Source organism: Doryrhamphus excisus, chromosome 16 (assembly GCF_030265055.1).
Source record: "Doryrhamphus excisus isolate RoL2022-K1 chromosome 16, RoL_Dexc_1.0, whole genome shotgun sequence".
Lineage (NCBI taxonomy): Eukaryota > Metazoa > Chordata > Actinopteri > Syngnathiformes > Syngnathidae > Doryrhamphus > Doryrhamphus excisus.
This window is the reverse complement of record NC_080481.1, coordinates 13,597,522-13,621,093: the sequence shown is the minus strand read 5'-3', so window position 1 is coordinate 13,621,093 and position 23,572 is coordinate 13,597,522. Positions and strand designations below refer to the sequence as shown.

At 42.0% G+C, this 23,572-nt stretch overlaps 2 protein-coding genes across 3 annotated transcripts; one reads left to right on the top strand and one right to left on the bottom strand.

Annotated features, from left to right (window-relative positions):
• Positions 1-558: 558 nt before the first annotated feature.
• LOC131104165 (voltage-dependent L-type calcium channel subunit beta-3-like) lies at positions 559-22,532 on the top strand. Its single transcript, XM_058051048.1, has 14 exons — positions 559-899; positions 3,431-3,523; positions 11,153-11,272; positions 12,179-12,301; positions 12,401-12,516; positions 13,453-13,532; positions 13,702-13,721; positions 13,838-13,915; positions 13,998-14,056; positions 14,144-14,244; positions 14,316-14,467; positions 14,541-14,636; positions 17,012-17,182; positions 20,421-22,532. Exons 1-14 carry the CDS (start codon positions 834-836, stop codon positions 20,835-20,837), a joined length of 1,692 nt encoding a protein of 563 aa, XP_057907031.1. The 5' UTR covers positions 559-833; the 3' UTR covers positions 20,838-22,532.
• Positions 12,677-19,414, bottom strand: LOC131104166 (uncharacterized). 2 transcript variants are annotated; one of them, XM_058051050.1, is made up of 3 exons: positions 18,767-19,414; positions 17,723-17,813; positions 12,677-17,211 (listed from the first exon to the last, which is right to left on the bottom strand). In XM_058051050.1, exon 3 carries the CDS (start codon positions 16,646-16,648, stop codon positions 15,530-15,532), a length of 1,119 nt encoding a protein of 372 aa, XP_057907033.1. In that variant the 5' UTR covers positions 16,649-17,211; positions 17,723-17,813; positions 18,767-19,414; the 3' UTR covers positions 12,677-15,529. The 2 variants fall into 2 exon arrangements, with proteins under 2 accessions (XP_057907033.1, XP_057907032.1); XM_058051049.1 differs by having other exon boundaries at positions 18,845-19,414.
• Positions 22,533-23,572: the final 1,040 nt, after the last annotated feature.

Here is a 23,572-nt window from a genome sequence, read left to right as displayed (position 1 = left end):
GGCATGGCGGTTGACAGCTAGGAGGACCAGGGTTCAATTCCACCCTCGGCCATCTCTGTGTGGAGTTTGCATGTTCTCCCCGTGCATGCGTGGGTTTTCTCCGGGTACTCCGGTATTTCCTCCCACATTCCAAAAAACATGCAAACAGGTTAATTGGCGACTCCAAATTGTCCATAGGTATGAATGTGAGTGTGAATGGTTGTTTGTCTATATGTGCCCTGTGATTGGCTGGCAACCAGTCCAGGGTGTACCCCGCCTCTCGCCCAAAGACAGCTGGGATAGGCTCCAGCACCCCCGCGAACCTTACCATTTTAAGTGATTGGTTCACTCCGAATATGGCCCTCGAGCCGCACTTTGGATACCCTTGCTTTATGTAAACATATGTGTAAAAAATATTCACAGTTGAGGTTTTTAAATAAACAAATACTACCTACATGAATTGAAATGTAAAACAAAAAAATATGATTTATCGCGGTGTAGACGTATTTTATGTTTCAGTTTGAACACCCCCGGCACAGAGACACTTAGTACAGGCCTGTTCGCAGTGGGAAGCTGGAGCTTGAGTCTCCAAGGCGCGTCATCATTCCTCCCTCTCTCTCCTCTTCTGCCGCTTCTGTTGTGCGTTTCTTTTTTCTTTTTTCTTTTTTTTTCTACGCGGCTGTGATATTGATCGCCTCGCCTTTGTGTTGTCTCTCCGAGGCGGCCGTTTCCTCGCTGACTTGGCCGCATTTCCATGTGTTTGCTGTCGCCTGCTGCTGCCTCCACTAACCCATGTCCTCGCGCATCCCGCCTCCAGCCCGCGCCCCCGCTCCCGCTCCGTGGTGCCCATCTAAATGTCCACTCCGCCCGTAGACACACTCTCAGCCGTGGAAAGCGGCCCCCAGTCCCACTATTTCCAGGTATGTGCTTTTTTTTTGGGGGGGGTGGGTTGACGAAGACGAAATATCAAATGGTTCGGTACTTGTTGAAAATGAAGGCGTTGCATTTGGCAGGGAGCTACTTTTTTTTTTTTTTTTTTACACTCGCCTGCATAGAAATGCCACATTGATGCAGAATATTTTAAAAGCAGGGTATTTTTTTATTATAAAGGTGGGCTCCATTCACACACAAATACCATATTGGTACATTTACTGCTTATGGATTCTGTATTTACTAGTGGTTGGTCATTTTTTTTGTATTTTGAAGAAGCAAACGCCATTGTTATCATCTGCTTCACCTGTAGCCTGAATCCAATAGGCCTGTAATATTTAAGCTAATTTTTGTTGTATCTTCATGCTAACTGCATCACGTAGGCTGTATTCTTGAATAATATGTGATTTGACAGTTCAACTACACTACATATCCTTTTTATTAGCAAAAAAACTCAATTTCCAATAAGATATTTGCATTTTGTGTTTGTTACATGTACTGATTCAGGGGTGTCCTAATGAAAAATTGAAGGATGTGTTAGCCACTTTGGTACATTTTCTGCATTAAAGATGCTAAAATGAATCCAGTTTAAGTTAAAATACAGTATACTCTCATGGCCTGCACTGTGGATACCCCTCCCCTGATGCAATGCTACTTGGCTTGTTGCAACGTTCTCAGACACGTCAACGTCAACATGACTTAGCATACCGCCTGTCTAAGTTTGTTCCTCAAAAACACAGTGTAGTCTCTGGTAAACAAAAGTTTCCTCAATATTGAAACATCAACATCGGTGCAAAAATATTCATCTTATGTGATGTACAGTAATGTTCACCTGGCTTTAGAGCACAAGTAAGTATTTTTGGACACACTTTTGGTAAATATTTACAGTTAATTTATCGAATTTAGTCGCCAACAGGTGGAATATCTACTATCATGCTAACACAACAGAAGAGGTGATCCAACAGTATTATAGACCACTAAAGTAGATTATCTGGGGTTTGCAGGCACTGACTGAGACGTGCCATTTTGACGTGTTATTTTAGAGTCACATTTACAGTAATCCCTCGTTTCTTATGGTTAACTGGTTCCAGACCCAACCACCATAAATTCATTCATTCATTCATTTTCTACCGCTTTTTCCTCACGAGGTTTGCGGGGGGTGCTGGAGCCTATCCCAGCTATCTTCGGGCGAGAGGCGGGGTACACCCTGGACTGGTCGCCAGCCAATCACAGGGCACATATAGACAAACAACCATTCACACTCACATTCATACCTATGGACAATTTGGAGTCGCCAATCAACCTAGCATGTTTTTGGAATGTGGGAGGAAACCGGAGTACCCGGAGAAAACCCACGCATGCACGGGGAGAACATGCAAACTCCACACAGAGATGGCCAAGGGTGGAATTGAACCCTGGTCTCCTAGCTGTGAGGTCTGCGCGCTAACCACTAGACCGCTGTGCCGCCACCACCATAAATTCTTTTAGAAAAATATTTTGGTAGTTAGAGCATAGAAAACCTGTTTGTGACATTCTAATTTCAGTTTTTAACATTATTAGAGCCCTGTATGCATCAAATAACACCCCCATAGTCAACTTTACACTCATATTAACCAATATAGTAGCAACATTGGAGAAAATAATCAATTTATATACAGTAAATAAGACTCATGCTTATGTGTGTTGAAATAAATGGGGTGCGGATTTGTGGAGAACAGGATCCCAGCTGTTTTCGGGAGAGAGGTGGGGTACACCTTGGACTGGTCGCCAGCCAATCACAGGTCACATATAGACAAACAACCATTCACACTCACATTGAGTTTCATTCATACCTACGGACAATTTGGAGTCGCTAATTAACCTAGCATGTTTTTGGAATGTGGGAGGAAGTACCCGGAGAAAACCCACGCATGCACGGGGAGAACATACAAACTCCACACGGAGATGGCCGAGGGTGGAATTGAACTCAGGTCTCCTAGCTGTGTGGCCTGCGTACTAACCACTCATTCACCGTGCAAGGAATGTGTTCTAATAAAAAATATGTTAAGAATACAGAATGACTGTGTATTATACAGTGTATTAATAACACGACATGACATTAACCAAAAAACATGCTTACCGAGGCAGACACTAACCAAGGTTCCACCATTTTTGTATTTTAGTTCATTTAGCCATTTTCATGCTTGAAAAATCTTAATTTAGGCAACAAATACATGCTTAAATATACAAATTATTCAACAAATAATAGGCTGAATTCAAGCAGCAAGATTTATTAATTAATATATTTTAGAAAAATAAAGTAATGAATAAACTGTATGGCAACATGATCATGATGCTTTTTGAATTTCCAGAATTATTTGGCATAAGCTTTAGTCCTTAACTCATAGCCGAGTGCAAACATAATGTCTTGTTAAAGATGCTGTAGCGGCCTCAGGGTAACAATGCATCATCATTATATGTGTGATATTGGAGGATTGATCTGTGTTTTTATGGCTTGTTTTTCCCTTTGTCTTTAACATAGCTGCCCAGGAAGTTGCCTAAACGTAAGAGCCGCTTCAAACGCTCGGATGGAAGTACGTCCTCGGACACTACGTCAAGTTTTATCAAGCGGCAGGTACATTTATTTTTACATTACTTCCTGTAGTAGATGTATTGTTTTGTGTTGTCTCAAGATAGAAATCATCTCAGAATGGTTTTACATATTCTGTCCAGTTTATATGAAAATAATAGTGTTTTTGTAATATTCAACGAATGGAACTTCTTCACTTTGAATTACATGGTGTCCACTTAGTTGTAGTTTGTCCATTCGCTCAATAGAGGGCAACAACATGCTTACATTTGACACTATGTTACATGAAAAATCCCAACAGAGGCTCATTCTGTAATTAACATTTTTGGGTCAAGCACACGTAAGAGACACAAATTGAGATTTGGTGCAAAGCCCATGTAGTTACATAACATCTCTGCTCATGTGATGATGGGCTGTCAATTATATTTTATTTGATGCATGCTGGGTTCTTGGAAAGCTTCCATTGTGTATTGCCCTCTATGTCTTTGTGACATAGAGGACTGAGTTGGTCAGCCTGGTTGTTTGTTTATGTTTCTTTTTATGCCTTACTCTTATTTTGTAATTTCCTGCCTTGCCATGTATTTACATTAATCACTCCACCTGTTCCTAGTTTAATGACTTCACTATTTAGTATTTAGGTGAGTTGTCCTTTGTTGGTGGAAGCATTTGTTGTTTTTGTCTGGGATCCTGCCGCTGCATATCAGTCGTCATTATTATTAAAAATAAATTTTCTTACCAAGGCACGGTGGTCGAGTGGTTAGCACGCAGACCTCACAGCTAGGAGCCCAGGGTTCAATTCCTCCCTCGGCCATCTCTGTGTAGAGTTTGCATGTTCTCCCCGTGCATGCGTGGGTTTTCTCCGGGTACTCCGGTTTCCTCCTACATTCCAAAAACATGCTAGGTTAATTGGCGACTCCAAATTGTCCATACGTAGGTATGAATGTGAATGAGTGTGAATGGTTGTTTGTCTATATGTAACCTGTGATTGGCTGGCGACCAGTCCAGGGTGTACCCCGCCTCTCACCCGAAGACGGCTGGGATAGGCTCCAGTTGCCTCCAATGCAACACAAGGAGTGCAGCGCACCTTGGCCTCCGCGCTTCAGGCTCTCATCGCTGCCCTCGTCCTCCCGTGCGACGCCAAGAGGGCCACGTCCCAATTTGTGCGCCTCGGTGCGCCGATCTCCAGCTGTCCCATTCTGTATCCCCATTTCCTCCGTTGCAACACAAAGAGGAGTGGATGCCCCCCCCCCCCTTCGCCTCATGTGCCGTCACGCTCCAGAGTGCCATCGCCACGCTCCTCATCTTCTGACATGCGCCCAGTCAAGAGGTGGGCCACATGGGCAGCTTCAAGCTCCTGTCTTCCCCGGTTCCCGTGCTGCGCAGCTTGATGCTCCAGACCCCCCAGTCCCCACACCACGCCTGAGTCCCCCTGCAGCTCATGTCCGGGAGATTGAGTGAGTGGAACTCGGGACTCTCCACCAAGCCCCCGTCCTACCGTTCTTGGTTCCGGTTCCAGCGATGAACTGAACCGGAACCTTCACTGGGCTCATCATCCAGGTCGTCCCATGCAGGGGTCCCGCTGACATTAAAGAACCCCCTATTTTGACCGAGCCCCACAGGGGTCCTGCGTACTCCGCCGGTCCTGCTATCTCCACCATTGCCTGCTGGCTCTGCTGGGCTTGTTTTCCCGCCAGGCGACCCACCACCTGTCCTGCCACCACCCATCTGGGACGGGGGGGGGGGGGGGGGGGGGGTAGTGTAACGAACCATGAGTTGGTTACACATGAACACTGTGCTTCTGTTTGTTGTAACAGGTACAATTATAAAGATTCGAACATTTACGCTGTTATGTTTTGGGGCTCCAGACAGTTTTTATTTCATATTGAGTAGAACTGCAAAGATTTTTCGGATAATTAGAATACCTCGATTACAAAAACTAGTCAAGGTTTTTTTTTCACGTTTTGTAGAATTGCTTACATCACCAACGTCACTGGCTAACTGCAGTTAGGGTTGTAGCTAGTAGCCTCACCGCCACAAAGAGGCTAAATGATATGAGAGCCCACTCTCTCCGTTCGTTCCATTTATAGAACCAATGCGCACAAACAGATGCAGAGTGAATCCTCTTGTCATCCAGCCTGTGTGTCACACAAGAGCAGACAAGCATACATGCAAGCATATCACTTCATAATTATCGACCTGTTTCTTTTTATCGTTCAATAAGTCGATTTATCCATTATGGTGACAGGCCTAACTGCACCATATGTTATGATACTTATGTTCTATGGCAAGAAGCATCAGCACAAAGAAGTGGGGCAGCTGCAAGAAAAGGGAGGGGGAAAAAAAAAGGCTGAGCAGACACCTTCTTCAGGAGGGAAGATTAGTTATCCTGAAACAGGGGGCTTAATGACAACCTCCAGATCCCTTGAAAATATTGCAATGGCGTAAAATATTCATGATGCTCCTTTTGAAGGCCTCGGGCGATGTGATGTGTGGGTTCATTGCTCACACAAGCAACCTCTCGGTCATTACCTTCTTTCCTGCACACAACAATGCGATGCCACTCATAGGTGATCAGACAAAACGTGTTTCATGCAGAGGGAGTCTGTTTCCCCAAACAGAGCAGATAGTTTTCTTGGCTGTGGTGGGGTGGGGTGTCCACAGAGGAGCAGTGGTGTATGACTCATTTCTGCAGCAGCATGCTGCCATATGTAGGACTGAATGTTGGTGGGATTTGAATGGCTATCAGTGTGATGTTTTTGAAGAAGACGTGCATAGCATTTGTTGTTGGTATGAGGGGGAGAACATCGTGGGTGTTTGTTTTGGATTGTGTAAGTGGGGATGGGGTTCGGTTTAGTTTTCATGTAATGAAGGGGTCTCAAACTCAATTTACCTTGGGGCCACTGGAGCTAGGGTCTGGGCAAGGCTGGGACGCATCAGGTTTTCCAAAAAAAAACAAAAAAACGCATTTATTAAAAACAGAAAAATATACAAACTTTTTCAGTGCTTTGGTTCCGATTTTCTACAATAAAAGCTCTGATAAAACATTCCACTCAAATATCTTAATTTTTATTTTTCTGCACAAAATAAGATGAAAAATAAATAAACAAATCAAGAATAAAGAAAATCAATCAATCAGTAATAAATAAATATAATAATAATAATAAAACGGCAAATAATAAAAACCTAAGAAACCACATATAGTTGGTTTTCAGATATTTTTTTCAGATTAAAATGAACAAAGCATTATTAGAGCCCTGTAGACATGACAAAACACGACTATAGTCACATTTAGACTCTTTTTATTTACAACATATTGCGCAACTGCAGGGTCTTGAGACACATGCTAACTCGCAAACTAGAGCGCTAGCGACCTAAACGGTAGCCTTCAAGTTATTTCCTTTAAACTTAAATAGCCAAAAACGTACCACTTCCACACGGATAGGGAGGATAACTAATAACAGTTATTTAACTTTTAACATGAACATTAATCAAACGTAATAATTTTTTCTGGGCCTCAAACTAGTGTCCTGCGGGCCACATTTGGCCCGTGGGCCACGTGTTTGAGACCCCTGATGTAGTGTAAAGGGAGGAGGAAGCAGTAGTTTCATCACATTATCAACAATGACTCCTGACGCACAGCGTCGTGAAAACTCCTTGTTGTAGTATTAGTATTATTTTTTTATCCTTTCTTCTTGTAGCCTCTCTCCATCACTAACTCATGTTGCTCTTTTCACCTGCTTTACATTCTTAGTACTGCTCCACCCTCCCGTCCTACTCAGATTGATCAATTGACATACCTTGACTTTGATATTGATGTAACTGCACTGTGATTTATGGCATGGTGTACCAGAGAGCTATACACACGTGTCATTTTTTGACATTGAATTATGAGCATGCAGTTAATGGAATGCTTTTTTTCAGTAGATATTTGGTGACTGGATTCTTAAATGTCTGACGTTTGCATTTTTTGCTATCGGGGGGTGAAGGGGGAGCTGTTTCAGCCTCCTGAATAATATATTCTGTTTTTGTACACAATCTTCTTCTCGCGAATGAAACCATCTGGTATGATCAGGAGCTCGCAGTCTTGGCACATTATTTGACAAGATTTCACAGAAACATTTGGGTTTTCTTTATTTTTATTGTGAATGTCTGAATTCCAGAAAGCACTGAGAGAGAGGTGTTATTTATGGAGTCCAGCAGGATCAGGCCAAAATATTTTTTTTAATTATCTGAACTGTGCATTTAAAGGAAATGAGAGGCGATGATTTGATTGGCTCGACTGTTTCAATCCCTCTCACGTCTTCTCTCCTTACTCTTTGCCATTTGCGCTGATGGGAGGGACGGAAGTGTGGGTGCACCACACTGCGCCGTTCACGAAAATTTGTACACTGGCCACACCCCATTAGCGCGGTGTAGGCACGACACAGGTGCAGCATACCTGCCCTATGAAAATAGAGCCCATGGACTCCATGAAGAGCGAGAGGTCCAGGACTTGAGGAAAGGACTACAGAAACGCAATGCAGCACTGAGCACTATCAAAAAAAGATAATGAAGAATGGAATCAAACTATGGAATGGATTGAGTAAGGACCTCAAACAATGCACAACGATTAGCCAATTCAAGAAACAATACAAGCAGTTGATGTTTGCTAAATACAAGGATGAAGAGTCTTGAACCAGTCATGATGTGCTATATATATCACTATATTGACACTTACTATGGTACACATTATGTCATTGGATGGTCATATGAGGTGCATTATTAAAAAAAAAAAAAAAAAACTTAAACTGTATTATGGAAAGCAGGAAGTGAACAAATGTAACAGTTACTGATTGTAAAAGTACCAGATGGAGGGGTAGGATTTAATAAGCTTTGCTTCTTCCTACTCCTTTTGGACATGTGGAACTGTGAACTGATTATGTGATGCATTCAATTGTAATCTGATGCATGTTCAAATGAAATTAAAGCATTACCATTACCATTACCAAGAAAAAGACAAATCATTGAGGGACTAAAAATCTCCATTGATGACATGGATCAGAACACACGAATGAACGATGTGATTGTGACAGGGCTTCGGATCAAACCAAGGTCTTATGCCAATGAACCAGACAAAATGGCAGAGACCAAACCTTGTAAATATTTAAACCAACAATCAATCGATGATTAACAAAGGGTGCAAATCAATACATACTATAACGTAAGCAATGTCATTAAGGGAAAACAGATTTGATGGCTTCATTAGTTGATGTTTATGAGACAGTATCGTAGTATTGAAGAACAGCTCGCTTCATTTTAACCACACACAAGCCAAAGATTGGCAAACGTGACGATTTCAGATTAGTTTTGCCAGCCTGACTCTTTCCGCGTCATAGTTACTTACACGGTTTCTGACGCATTTAATGGGTTGCGAAGACGTATTGTGTGTGGCAGAGGTCTGTACACTCACCTCTGAACATCAATAATAAAAGGCTCTACCAGCCATCCTAGGCAGCAAGCAGCACCATTAAACAGCCCCCTGACTTCTTTTCCCCTTGCGCCCACCACCTTGTTTATGCTCGTGTTTGACTGAGAGCGTTACCCAAGAAGACGTAGTAGGAAGATTCAGCCATTGTCACGCTCCGGGTAAGCAACTCTTTGCTCTGTCCCTTTATTGGCAGGGCGATGATGATGATATCCCACTCTCAAGACATTCCTTCATAGAATTTGATTCCATTCTAATCTGCCCTTCCCCTTGACATAGCCTCGCTTTATCCTGCTGAATAAATTGTTGAAATCTCTCTTGTCTTTCCAGCCTTCTGTCAGTCATGCTCACTTTCTGAGCTCGTAAACATTGTTCTCTTCGAAAATATATTTGGTCCAAGCACCCCCCCCAATCCCCCCCTCCAAGCAGACTTCTATCTATTCACATCACCCTCCTTTTATTCTCTCCCGTTGCTGCTGTGGCGCTGGTGCAGTGTTGCTTTGCAGAACTTTCAAGAGCCAGAAATCAGATCTTGTTATCAAACATAGACAAACAGTGTGTGGGTCAGTGAAATGAGTTGATTGCATTTGAATTTGCAGAACAAGACAAATTTTTGCTGTTCCTTTTGTTAAAGCGAGCCTATCCTACATTTGCAAATTTTCAGAAATTTAACCTCCATAGGAACTAGAGGTCTACACGGAGCAGCTGGCCCCACGGCTGGCCGGACTCCTCAGCTAACGGGGCGGGGCGGGCTGAAGAAATCTCAAGAAAATGGCCACAGCTATGGAAAACTTGAGACTTTGTGCTTTCCGCGATAGTTCTTTACAAATGTCTTAGTGCATTGAATTATGGTTTATAAATTTGTCTAGATAATAAAAATCACTGAATGTCTTAACATTTCACCATTAAATATAACATTCAACAGTGCAACGTGCATAGAACTTTTGCACAAGCCACTGCTGCAGAAGACACTTGAGGTGCACCTTCTGGAATTGTAAAAATGATCTTTAATATTGATAGCCTCATTTGTTTCTTGAAAGGTCACCTATATTGTCCATAATCCTTCCTTATATCATCTTTTTCACACAATTTATACTATCTTGAGCTGAAAAGAGGTAATTTAATTTTTGCGATTTTTCGGCCGGCTGACGGCTGGCCGCTCAAATCTCACCAGACCTCTAATAGGAATGTAAAGCTCGCTTTTGGTGTGGATACGTTCCAGGGCCACCACAGAATGAAACCATGAGGAATTTATACACCCATAAAAATGTTGACATGCACCGTGCTCCCCCCTCCAAACATTTTCAACTTCTGTGCCTGGACAGGAGATTAAAAAAAAATCAGTGTGCTCAATGCCCGTTTCAAGTGAAGCACAAACACTCACTCGTCACACATCACACTCAAACGTTGCCCTGCACACAACAAAAGTTCCTCCTGCGCTGAAAGTGCTACATAGTGCCTGCATCCAAATCCGTACTGAGGTGGTACTCATCCCCAAATTTCGGGGGATGAGTACTCGGGGCTTTATAGCCACCGCCTGACGGATGATCACATCGCCAACCTCAAACTTACCACACCCTGCCAAGTGTTTGCCCCCAAATGCCGCACCAATCTAAACCTGGTGCGACATTTTTGGGGCACGTTTTACAAAGTGCAAAACTTATATCACTCTCACAAAGACAGGAAGTCCCACACACAGCAGAACCAATCAGATTTGATTCCAATCAGTCGGAAACATTGAAACTATGGTGCATTAGGAGACCTTTTTTTATCGTCCTGAAAGAAAGTCTCTGTGGCCCAAATAGTAAAGTTTATTTTGTTTTCAGTACAGCGCAGTACCCAAACTGGGATGTGTCCTTAAAGCGCTACCAGTGAAAAATGATAGTCTGCATATATTTTGCTAATGAGGAGAATAAACAGGGGAATAAAGGATGTATATGTGCTGCACTGTGGGGGATGATGGGATGGAATGGGGCCAAGCAGAAGAGAAGAGGAAGCATTTTCCTCCTTTGTGCTATATTTGGTCTATACCAGAGGACGGCGGGTGTGGGAGAGAGCGGCACATTGTGGTGTAGATTCACAAATGAACACACGGACCCTTGCAATCTAAACACAGAACGCACTGGATCTGGTGTTATTGTGGAGGCTGCATTGCAAGGAAGGAAATGACTGCATAAAGACTCTTCAATTTTCTCCAATTCTCTCACCAGGGGTCGGCTGATTCCTACACCAGTAGACCGTCGGATTCCGACCTGTCAGCAGAGGAGGACCGCGAGGCGTATCGGCGTGAAGCCGAGCGCCAGGCACAACTTCAGCTCGACAGGGCTAAGGTGAGTCATTCAGTGATTATCATGGTCACGCTTATAGGAAGGGTAGGGAACCTACGGCTCGGGAGCCAGATGTGGCTTTTTTGATGACTTACATTTTTTTCCCCCTGACATTTGAAAGGACACAGCGAGGAGACCCTAGTTTGATTCCACCCTCGGGCATGTTCTCCTTGTGCGTGCATGGGTATTCTCTGGGTACTCCTCCCACATTCCAAAAACATGCTAGGTTAATTAGCGACTCCAAATTGTCCATAGGTATGAATGTGAGTGTGAATGGTTGTTTGTCTATATGTGCCCTGTGATTGGCTGGCCAGGGTGTACCCCGCCTCTCAAAGCCCAAAGACAGCTGGGATAGGCTCCAGCACGCCCACGACCCTCATGAGAATAAGCGATAGGAAATTTGAAAAATGTAATTTTTTTTTTTTTAAGTACACTTTTACAGAAATCATTGTTAAAAATAACACTTTATTTTGCATTGTAATACATCCATCCATTTTTTACCACAATGTGTTTAGCCAGAGCCAATGCCGGCTGCCGTTAGCATATTTTCCAGGTCAGATACAAAAACTCGATTTTTACTTGATTTTTACTTGATAATCTCGTAGCCTATCCGGGTCATTGACATGTCAAGAAGTCAGCTATCGCTAATATGGCGCCAAACCATGCAGCACCAGGAGTCGCACTAATACATATTTTTGGATAGCTTCAGTATACCAATGTTATTAAAAAGTAGGAATGTTCTGATCAAGGTTTTATGCTGCCGATACTGATCCCGATCATCTATGAGTGAAATCTGTCGCTACCAATACCACAATTGGTGTGTCTACCCAAGTTTTCTTAAACCCGGGTAGTCCCACAAACAACATGTAATGATATACTGATGTCATTATACTATACTTTTTTTGCCAGTCCAAACCTGTAGCGTTTGCAGTAAAGACGAATGTGAGTTACTGTGGAGCTCTGGATGAGGACTGTCCCGTCCAAGGAGCTGCGGTCAACTTTGATGCCAAAGACTTCCTGCACATCAAAGAAGTGAGTAAAAGGCTCCTGTTTTAAAGCAACCTCCTCCCCTTTTTGACTCCTTTCAACGGAATGCATTTGTTTAAGCTGGAAATGTTGTAAATGTAACAGAAGTACAATAATGACTGGTGGATCGGTCGGCTGGTCAAAGAGGGAGCAGACATCTCCTTCATCCCTAGCCCGCTAAGGCTGGAGGCAATGAGACTCAAACAGGAGCAGAAACAGAGGTACAGTATTGTTTGGATATTGAAGCAGAAGGTAAATAAATATCATAGAGCAGGGGTCTCAAACTCAATTTACCTGGGGGCCACTGGAGCTAGGGTCTGGGCAAGGCTGGACCGCATCAGGTTTTCCAAAAAAAAAATGCATTTATTAAAAACAGAAAAATATACAAACTTTTTCAGTGCTTTGGTTCCGATTTTCTAGAATAAAAGCTCTGATAAAACATTCCACTGTTCTCAAATATCTTAATTTTTATTTTTCTGCACAAAATAAGATGAAAAATAAATAAACAAATCAAGAATAAAGAAAATCAATCAGTAATAAATAAATATAATAATAATAATAACACAGCAAATAATAAAAACTTAAGAAACCACATATAGTTGGTGGGTAGACAAATTATTTTTTTCAGACTTTTCAGAAAACACGACTATAGTTACATTTATACTTTTTTATTTACAACATATTGCGCAACTGCTGTTCTTGAGACACATGCTAACTCGCAAACTAGAGAGCTAGCGACCTAAACGGTAGCCTTCAAGTTATTTCCTTTAAACCTAAATAGCCAAAAACTTACCACTTCCACACAGATAGGGAGGATAACTATTAACAGTTATTTAACCTTTAACATGAACATTAATGAAACGTAATAATTTTTTCTGGGTACATGATACCATACAGCATCCATATCAAACGTGCGCGGGCCGCACTAACATTAAACTTTCATATCAAGGCGGGGGCCTCAAACTAGTGTCCTGCGGGCCACATTTGGCCCGCGGGCCGCGTGTTTGAGACCCCTGTCATTGAGTCAAATAATAAAGATTTACACATCTTGTATACTGAATTGCTCAGTGAAAAATATCATGATGGAACATCATGTAATCATCATTATTGTAATTTCTGTCATTACATAATAATAATATTGTGCTTTGGCATTGCAGGAAAACTGGGGGCAACTCCTCCAGTTTAGGAGACATGGTGACTGCTAGCTGGAGGACCACACCGCCATCTGCAGGGGAATGTAGGTACTACTCATGCATCCATGTGAGACACCTTTTTAGACCCACAAACCAGCTGTTTTCTTTACCTTATCAATCTTATTATGTATCATTGAATCTGAAACCATGTGTGAGACGCTGTATTTTAGAATATTATCTTCATCACTTAATTTATTTTTTTATTTTTAAAAGCTAAACAGAAGCAAAAACAGGTAGGTTCACAAATTATTATTAGTTTCTCTTTTCAGTCATTTTCTTTTTCTGCATACTTTGTGCTCATCCTTTTTTCTCACCCCCTTCATCACTCTGATCCATATGGGTTTAACAGGAACATGTCCCACCGTACGACGTGGTGCCCTCCATGAGACCAGTGGTCCTTGTGGGACCATCACTGAAGGGCTATGAGGTTTGCCTTGCCATATTTTACTCCATTATGTATTATTACTTTGGATAAAATTGAGTTTCTGTCCTCCGTTACGTCCACACAGGTGACAGATATGATGCAGAAAGCCCTTTTTGACTTCCTGAAACACAGATTTGAGGGAAGGTCGGTGAATATTAGGGATTAGCACTTCCTTTTTCTTGAGTATGTCTGAGTCAGATATTTGACTCCGTGTTTTTGCTAACTTTGTAGAATCTCAATCACCCGCGTCACTGCCGACCTGTCCCTAGCCAAGAGATCAGTCCTCAACAAAAGGCCAATAATGGAAAGGTCCAACACTCGCTCCAGTTTGGGTAAAAGTTGCATTTAAAAATCAACCGCCGCTAAACATTAAAAATATTGAAAATGTATCTGGTCTGTGAAGCGGAGGTTCAAAGCGAAATCGAAAGGATATTTGAACTCGCCAAAACCCTGCAGCTGGTGATTCTGGACGCGGATACCATCAACCATCCGGCTCAGCTAACCAAAACCTCCCTCGCGCCCATCATTGTCTATGTTAAAGTCTCCTCACCGAAGGTACAATCTATGCTAACCCACCTTTCTTTATGGACGCCCTCCAATAACGTCTAATCTTTGGGCTTCTCTAAAGGTGCTCCAGAGGCTGATCAAGTCCAGGGGGAAGTCTCAGAGCAAGCACCTGAATGTTCAGATGATGGCTGCAGACAAACTCTCTCAGTGCCCCCCTGTGAGTACTATCTCACACAGTACACATGCACATACATAGTTGAGTAATTAATAAATGCAGAGCTACGGATCCGGAAGTCCTCGGGAGCGCTTGAGAGTGTGACCAATCACAGTGGAGTGGACGTTCCTAGAGGTGGGCCGGGGGTGGAGGAAATTAAAGAGACCGTTTGGGTCGGAAGCAGGGAGTCAGTTGAAGTACTGCAGAAAGAGGTGCAGAACCTGGAAGATCTAGAGAGCTTTATGTGCGTGTTATCATGTGCTGCTGCACTATAGTAGTCCACAACTCAATACCAAGCCCTGCAAATGAGCATAATAGTCCCCTTTAAGAATTGTTCCGCTAGTGTGTGCAGTGCTTGGTGGTTAATGCAGTGTGAAGCAAGTTGAGTACTTCATAAAAGTAGGTCTATCACACTCTTCATAAACCAAAAGAGAGACCAACTGAACCTCACATGAGCGACCACTTGGCAACAAAGGCATTGGAGAAGAAACCTTGAACACAACCCAGGCTCTGTGGGGCAACCATCTGTCTCGGCCGGGTGGGTTAAGGTAGATGAAACAAGAGTAGAGGAATAGAATAAAAAATACACTATAGTAGTCTATCTGGAAAGCGTGGGACAAAGCTAGAAGGTGTGTTCAAGCACCGTCGAACAAAGTGGGACAAAATGCTTCTCACATTAAACATGCAAAAATTAGGGAATTTCTAAATGTAAACATTTTTTCAATAAAAAATAATGGCCCATATTTCCAAAACTGATATCCCTTTGCATACAAATGGGATTATTTAGCAAATCATTTACCACATAGAGCTTTACAGCACAACTTATTATAGAAAAAAAATGTCTGCAATTAAGTGAAATTAAGTATGAGTTAACAACATTTTAACAGATTGACAGGTCACATACTGTATATGGATGGATATGGATGGATATGGATGGATATGGATGGATTTGGATGATAGATGGATGGATGGATGGATGGATGGATGGATGATAGATGGCTGGATGGATGGATGATAGATGGCTGGATAGATGGATGATAGATAGATGATAAATAGATGGATGGATGGATGATGGATGGATGATAAATAGATGGCTGGATGGATGGATGATAGATGGATTGATGGATGGATGATGGATGGATGGATGATAGATGGCTGGATGGATGGATGATAGATGGTAGATGGATGGATAGATGGATGATAAATAGATGGCTGGATGGATAATAGACGGATGGATGATAGATGGATGGATGGATGATAGATGGGTGGATAGATGGATAGATGGATGATAGATAGATGATAAATAGATGGCTGGATGGACGATGGATGGATGATAAATAGATGGCTGGATAGATGGATGATAGATGGATGGATGGATGGATGGATGGATGGATGATAGATGGATGGATGGATGATGGATGGATGGATGATAAATAGATGGCTGGATGGATAATAAACGAATGGATGGATGATAGATGGATGGATGATAGATAGATGGCTGGATGGATGATGGATGGATGATAAATAGATGGCTGGATGGATAATAGACGGATGGATGATAGATGGATGGATGGATGATAGATGGGTGGATAGATGGATAGATGGATGATAGATAGATGATAAATAGATGGCTGGATGGACGATGGATGGATGATAAATAGATGGCTGGATAGATGGATGATAGATGGATGGATGGATGGATGGATGGATGATAGATGGATGGCTGGATGATGGATGGATGGATGATAAATAGATGGCTGGATGGATAATAAACGAATGGATGGATGATAGATGGATGGATGATAGATAGATGGCTGGATGGATGATGGATGGATGATAAATAGATGGCTGGATGGATGGATGATAGATGGATTGATGGATGGATGATGGATGGTAGATGGATGATAGATGGATGGGTGATAAATAGATGGCTGGATGATGGATGAATGGATGATAGATGGATGATAGATGGATGGATGGATGCTCCAAAAATCGTGTCCAATGCAATAAACCATATGATAAATAGTGCAATAACCGTGCAAGAACCCTGTGACTTAGTCAACATGTATATAGTATATACTTGTATATAGTATATACATGTATATAGTTGTATATTTTGTATCTAAATTCTGATTTGTATTACCCTGTTTATGCACTTGATCTGCTTTTGTGTGCTTTGTACTATACTATTGTGATTTACGGTACTACTACTGATAGTACTGGGGACTAGTAAAGGCATAGCTTAGCTTAACTTATCTCTAACAATCCTTTCAATGAATCCTTCATTTTTCTCCATAATAACTTGAAGAAAAGTAGTATCTGTAAATGTGTAAACAAGACACCATGGCTCTATTTAAATATGTACTTTTACCTCGTAGGATTTGTTTGATGTCATTTTGGATGAAAACCAGCTGGAGGACGCTTGTGAGCATTTGGCTGAATACATGGAAGTCTACTGGCGGGCCACTCACCTCCCGGGGACCACTCCTCTTAATCCCCTTTTAGAGCAGACGCTCATGACTCCGCCCTCCGCCATCTCCAGCCTCCAGGTGAGCGTCAATCATTCTTCTGAAGAGTCCTATTTGGGGAACATGCCATATGTTGTCACTCATTACGTTTATATGCACACAACCTGAATATCGTAAATATTTTCTGGTTATAAAAAAATCCTGATTCAGACCTCTGACAGTTGCCTGAATTTACCCCAAAATGACAGTTAGCTTCAAAGCCCTGGCAGATGGCTCTTGTAGCAAGACAAAAGTTATGTGTATCTACTGTCGCTTTGTTTGAGTTATCACGGATTACATGGCATGCAGTGCAGGTATTGTTTTTATTGTCATATACATAAATATATATATTGACATAAGAGTGGCCCAACTAACCAGTATTTTTTACATTTTTACATCACCCTGCTGATTTTTGCATTGAATTGCCAGCTAAAATTGGAGTTACAGCAGCTATTGACGGACTGACAATGTGATGACGGGCTGAAGTCCTGCGTTGCTAGCATTAGCCATTTAGCATGGAACTAGCTATGGGAAACTTTGTTGTTTTTTTGCACATTAGCACTCAAAATCATCAAATCTTACCTTTATGCATTCCGACGTAGTATCAGCATTGGAAATACATCCATACATTCCGTTGTGCATCGGAGAATGGTAGAACGGTGCGTTCAATGACCTTAAAAAAATGGGAAAAATCGCAGCTCATATTAAACATTCAAAAACTGTTGGATTTATTACAAATAGTTACAGTATTGTAATAAAATATTTTTAATGTAATATAATGATTATTTTCTATGTATTTTAATGTGTTTTAAAAGAGAAATTACATTGAATTTGCAATTTTGATTAAATGTTTTATGACTATTTCCCTGTGTGTTTTTTAGTTGCTTTTCATTTGTACATTGAATTGAAAGGTGCATTGAGGCAAATCTTTAATAATCCTTTCTTAATGTTCCTAAATATGATTTTTTTACTGACAAAGAAATAGAATTTAAAACCAGTATCATGAATAAACAAATCTTATTTTGAGCTGACACAAGTTTACTAACATTAAACATTTTGTATTTGCTGAACGTTTGTGGGCGAGTTTCAGAGCTAATTTGCTGATAATAAAGAAAAATAGTCATACAAAAATATGCCTGCTGACTGTATTGTTTTAAATAATGACGCACAGTTCTGAAATTGATGTCCTTTTACATATTTGATTTTAATTATCGTTATAGTTGCACATCAAATCATTTACCTCAAAGAGATTTTTGCTACTTATAGACAAAAACTTATTTCTAGCTGCGATTAAATGCGATTAATTCTGAGTTAACTGGTGGTCAATGCGATTAATCGCGATCAAATATTTTTAATCAATTAACAGCCCTACTAATAATATTTGTAATATACTGATTACCATATAAAGAGTTAGTCTTAAAGAGAATATGAATCTAATCCGGATTATTGTGTGCATGTAGACATGGTCTGTGTCCCAGTTCTCACTCGTGTGTCTTTGATTTAAATTGTCTCCGCTTGTGTGTCTTCCTACTCATCCATGCTTAACATTTTGTGAAATGCAGGAATTAATTGAATGATGGCTTTACCGACCGGGGGTGAGTAGTAGGGTTTATTCAACATACACACCTGATAACACCTGAAGCCCCCAGCACAAGGATGACACAAGTGTTTTTTTTATCCGTGCACCGCATCCTTCCGCCTCACCTTGAGTTGACAGTCTCAGGTGAATCAACACAAAGAGGTTTGATTCCACCCGGAAAGACTGTGACACGTCGAGCCTAAAATGACCAAACGTTGGTGTGAAGCGTCATTTGGCAGAATCTCCTCATTGCTCGTTTCTAAAAGCATGCCAGCCCTCACTTGTAGCACATGATAGGAATGTGTGTATGAAATATTACATCATGTAATCATTGAAAAAATAAACATAACTTGATATCATAGAGTCCCCCATCCTCCTTTCATGTGTTCCACTGCCCTGTAACATGTATACACACAGACAAAACTATGTAAACACCCCCTTGAAAAGGACACGCTAAGCTACATTTGGCTTTGTTTACCTCCAACATTATCGATGCATTGAATTCTTAGCGGCTGCACGGCGTTCGAGTGGTTAGCACACAGACCTCACAGCTAGGAGACCAGGGTTCAATTCCACCCTCGGCCATCTCTGTGTGGAGTTTGCATGTTCTCCCCGTGCATGCGTGGATTTATTCTCCGGGTTTCCTCCCACATTCCAAAAAAACATGCTAGGTTAATTAGCAACTCCAAATTGTGTGAATGGTTGTTTGTCTATATGTGCCCTGTGATTGGCTGGCGACCAGTCCAGGGTGTACCCCGCCTCTCGCCCCAAGACAGCTGGGATAGGCTCCAGCACCCCCAGCGACCCTCGTGAGGAAAAAGCGGAAAATGAATGAATGTTATTCTTTGTGGGCTGCACAGGGATCAAGTGGTTAGCGCGCAGACCTCACAGCTAGGAGACCAGGGTTCAATTCCACCCTCAGCCATGTCTGTGCTGAGTTTGCATGTTCTCCCTGTGCATGCGTGGATTTTTTTCTCCGGGTACTCCGGTTTCCTCCCACATTCCAAAAAAACATGCTAGGTTAATTAGCGACTCCAAATTGTCCATAGGTATGAATGTCCATTTTTACTCCAAAGTGCCTTTTTGTGGCAAAATATTGTGGCTAGGGCAGCACGGCGGTCGAGTGATTAGCGCACAGACCTCACAGCTAGGAGACCAGGGTTCAATTCCACCCTCGGCCATCTCTGTGTGGAGTTTGCATGTGTGGATTTTTTTCTCCGGGTACTCCGGTTTCCTCCCACATTCCAAAAAAAACATGCTAGGTTAATTAGCGACTCCAAATTGTCCATAGTTCTGAATGTGAGTGTGAATGGTTGTTTGTCTATATGTGCCCTGTGATTGGCTGGCGACCAGTCCAGGGTGTACCCCGCCTCTCGCCCGAAGACAGCTGGGATAGGCTCGAGCATACCCCGCGACCCTCGTGAGGAAAAAGCGGTAGAAAATGAATGAATTAATTCTTAGCAGTCCATTACTCCTTTTTGTGGCTAAATATTGTGGCTAAAAATAGTATGCCTCAAACTAAAAGTGACATATAAATGCTGCTTCCTCGCCCCCATCGCAGACCTCTGCTGAACTCCTACTTCAAACGGGTGTTTACATTCTTTTGATACACTTCATTCTTGTTTGCCAAGAAAGCCTTAGCGTGACAGAATAGCCGTCACAATCCGTGTCATGAGAGTCACTCTACTTTTAATCCCACAGAACAAGAATCAGCCTCAACCTAGTGAGGCAGTGGGCTTGGAGGCTGAGGAAGAGGAGGAGGAAGAAGAAGAAGAAGAGGAGGCAGGTGAGGAGGCCCTCTCCCCCTTGGAGCAGGACAGTCTCATGCCATCAGATGAGGCCAGCGACTCGCTGTCTCACGGAGGCCAGAGAGGGAGCCCGTGTCACAGGGGGGGCGAAGAAGAAGATGAAGAAGAAGAAGAAGAGGAGGAGTACGGCTCTCCGTGTCGCGGCCGCACGTACAGGGGCACGTACCCCGCCCACCGGGGGCACACGGGCACCCGTAACGCCAATAGCCACGAGTCACAGGACAGGCTGCTGCAGAGCGAAGCCCAGCAAGGTCACAACCTGAGGAACAACCGCCAGCGCAGTCGCCCTTGGCCTCGGGACACCTACTGAGGAAGTCCGCAGGTCTATTTTTAGATCGTCAACAGGGCTACGCAACTCTGCAAATGGAACGTCTTTCAGGCAAACGTGCGAGGAAACGTAGGATGTCTCCATATTTTACCGGCCTTAAGACAAAAAAAAAAACTTTACTGTTTGCATGTGTGACATAATTTGAAGACTATTTGCACATCGATACCAGAACAGGAAGTGAATGATCTTTACGGATAAACTAATGTAGGAATGTTTACTCTTGATGGGAGATACAGTACGAATGCTTTTGCTGATAATGTAAATATTAACTCGGCATCTAGTCTTATGAGTTATTGTTATTGATTCGTTTGGTTGTTTCTTCTGCAAAATGTTTGCCGTTAGTTTGAGATGCCGCCACCCACGTTTTTGTTTTTTTTTTTCTTAAAAAGTGTGAACATCGTGCGGTACATTGTCTTCTTTCTGCTGTCGCACAATCAACACGCGCTAACGATGGGCGAAGAGAATGTAAACAAACACCCCTCCCTAACTCATGAAGCACACGCTGCTTGGTGGCGGCCTCAGAGAATGTAAAGCTCGCATGCCTTTTTGGGGCGTCACACCCATTTGTAGCACATTATTTGATTGTAGCACATCTATTTCGAGTAATCATTGCACCCACTTTGTGTACTGCAGTATTTTAATTTATTTATTTATTTTTTTAAATTAAAACACAGCCGACCCTCAGGTGTCCCATGTGACAAAAGGTGTGTGGCGAAGGATTCTCGCAGCTGTAGCAAACCACCAAATGACGTGACCTCATTTCATACAGGGTCCATACCAGCTGGCTTTAGCAATGACTGGGTTACCGCTTCCATGCCGCATATGTATCTAATATATATTTTCAAGAAAAAAAAAAAAATTAGCATGATCAAAAAAAAAAAATTCTATGCAAGTTGTGCATGCATTCTGATTCTTTTTAAAGTTGAGTATTTTTTTTTTTGTAATATGCATCGTTTTGCCCGTTGTCTTGCAGTGATAAGTCGTCGTCGTCGGGGCGCTCTACTTCACCACTTTACCACTAACAGCACTCTTACTCTCTACCAGCAGTTAAAAGTTAAGCTGGATACTTTTTTTTTTTTGACGCACTTTGAAACTCACTGAAAATACTCCCCAGATCAGATGGAACGAATGATGTCCTACTCCTGCATGTCTTAGTTCTACAATTTAGCTTTTATTCTATTTTGCCGGAGTATGTTTATTTTTATTTTTTTTTTCCAAGTGGACCAATTATTAAACAACTGATGAAGCAGTTGAAGTTGATTTCCAATTTATGAAGCACAATTTTTACAAGGTTATCATTTAGTTCCTGTGTGTTATTCTGTATGCAATACTAAGCCTAACATTGAAAAATGAAAACGCCTTACACCATCTGGACTTCCTCGTTAGTGTGCGTAGAAAAAATAATAATATATAGATACTATATATATATATATATATATATTGCACTAATGTGTTTTTTGGGGATGGTTGCTTTGTAATGCAATAACTGCACTAAATCTAACCCTGTATCCACCAGACAGCGTGCTAGCGTGACAACACGCCTCTTCCCGCTCTTTAAGTACAAAAGGTGTACAAAGTGAGACATTTCCTGCCTGATGCTGTAAAGGATGCTTTCTATTTGAAAAATAAGATTTACACAGCGGCTAAGAAAAATTATGACTTCAATAAAAATAAACATGACATTTTATGTACTTTTAATGGCTTGGCTTCATTTTGTTGACGTATGTGATGAATATTTAACCATATAAAAGAAAAATATTATGGTTATTTACGTATATACAGGATATATCGGATTCAATTGTTCCCACTGGTTTTGTCCGATATAAGCGAAATCCGTTATATGCGTGTACCGGAAAATGTCCGTTTTACGCATATATCGGATTTATATCCGGTATATGCGTAAATCGGATTTTATCCGTTATAAAAAGGCACTTCCTTGACTAAGTTTCCAATGTACCTGGACGCGCAGGCAACGCTGCAAACGCTGCAAATGACGTCGTATAGCGGCCTGTCACGATTCGGCGAATCGGAGCGCCACGATGCGGCCATCCGATATATGCGAGGGAAATTTAATGGAAATGCATTGGAACGGGACTGGCGATTTTGTCCGAAATGGGTGAAATCTGTTATAAAAAATCCGATACAGTGAAGAAAATAAGTATTTGAACACCCTGCTATTTTGCTATTTCTCCCACTTAGAAATCATGGAGGGGTCTGAAATTTTCATCGTAGGTGCATGTCCACTGTGAGAGAGATAAACTAAAAAGAAAAATCCAGAAATCACAATGCATGATTTTTTTAACAATTTATTTGTGTGATACAGCTGCTAATAAGTATTTGAACACCTGAGAAAATGAATGTTAATATTTGGTACAGTAGCCTTTGTTTGCTATTACAGAGGTCAAACGTTTCCTGTAGTTTTTCACCAGGTTTGCACACACTGCAGGAGGGATCTTGGCCCACTCCTCCACACAGATCTTCTCTAGATCAGTCAGGTTTCTGGGCTGTCGCTGAGAAACACGGAGTTTGAGCTCCCTCCAAAGATTTTCGATTGGGTTCAGGTCTGGAGACTGGCTGGGCCATGCTAGAACCTTGATATGCTTCTTACGGAGCCACTCCTTGGTTTTCCTGGCTGTGTGCTTCGGGTCGTTGTCGTGTTGGAAGACCCAGCCACGACCCATCTTCAATGCTCTGACAGAGGGAAGGAGGTTGTTCCC

Bases quoted from the DNA above. Each gene is read 5' to 3' on its own strand.
- LOC131104165 (XM_058051048.1), top strand. From the start codon at position 834: ATGTCCACTCCGCCCGTAGACACACTCTCAGCCGTGGAAAGCGGCCCC. The intron at 900-3,430 runs GTATGTGCTTTT...TCTTTAACATAG, and splicing joins CCCAGTCCCACTATTTCCAG to CTGCCCAGGAAGTTGCCTAA. The intron at 3,524-11,152 runs GTACATTTATTT...TTCTCTCACCAG, and splicing joins CAAGTTTTATCAAGCGGCAG to GGGTCGGCTGATTCCTACAC.
- LOC131104166 (XM_058051049.1), bottom strand. From the start codon at position 16,698: ATGTTGACTAAGTCACAGGGTTCTTGCACGGTTATTGCACTATTTATC.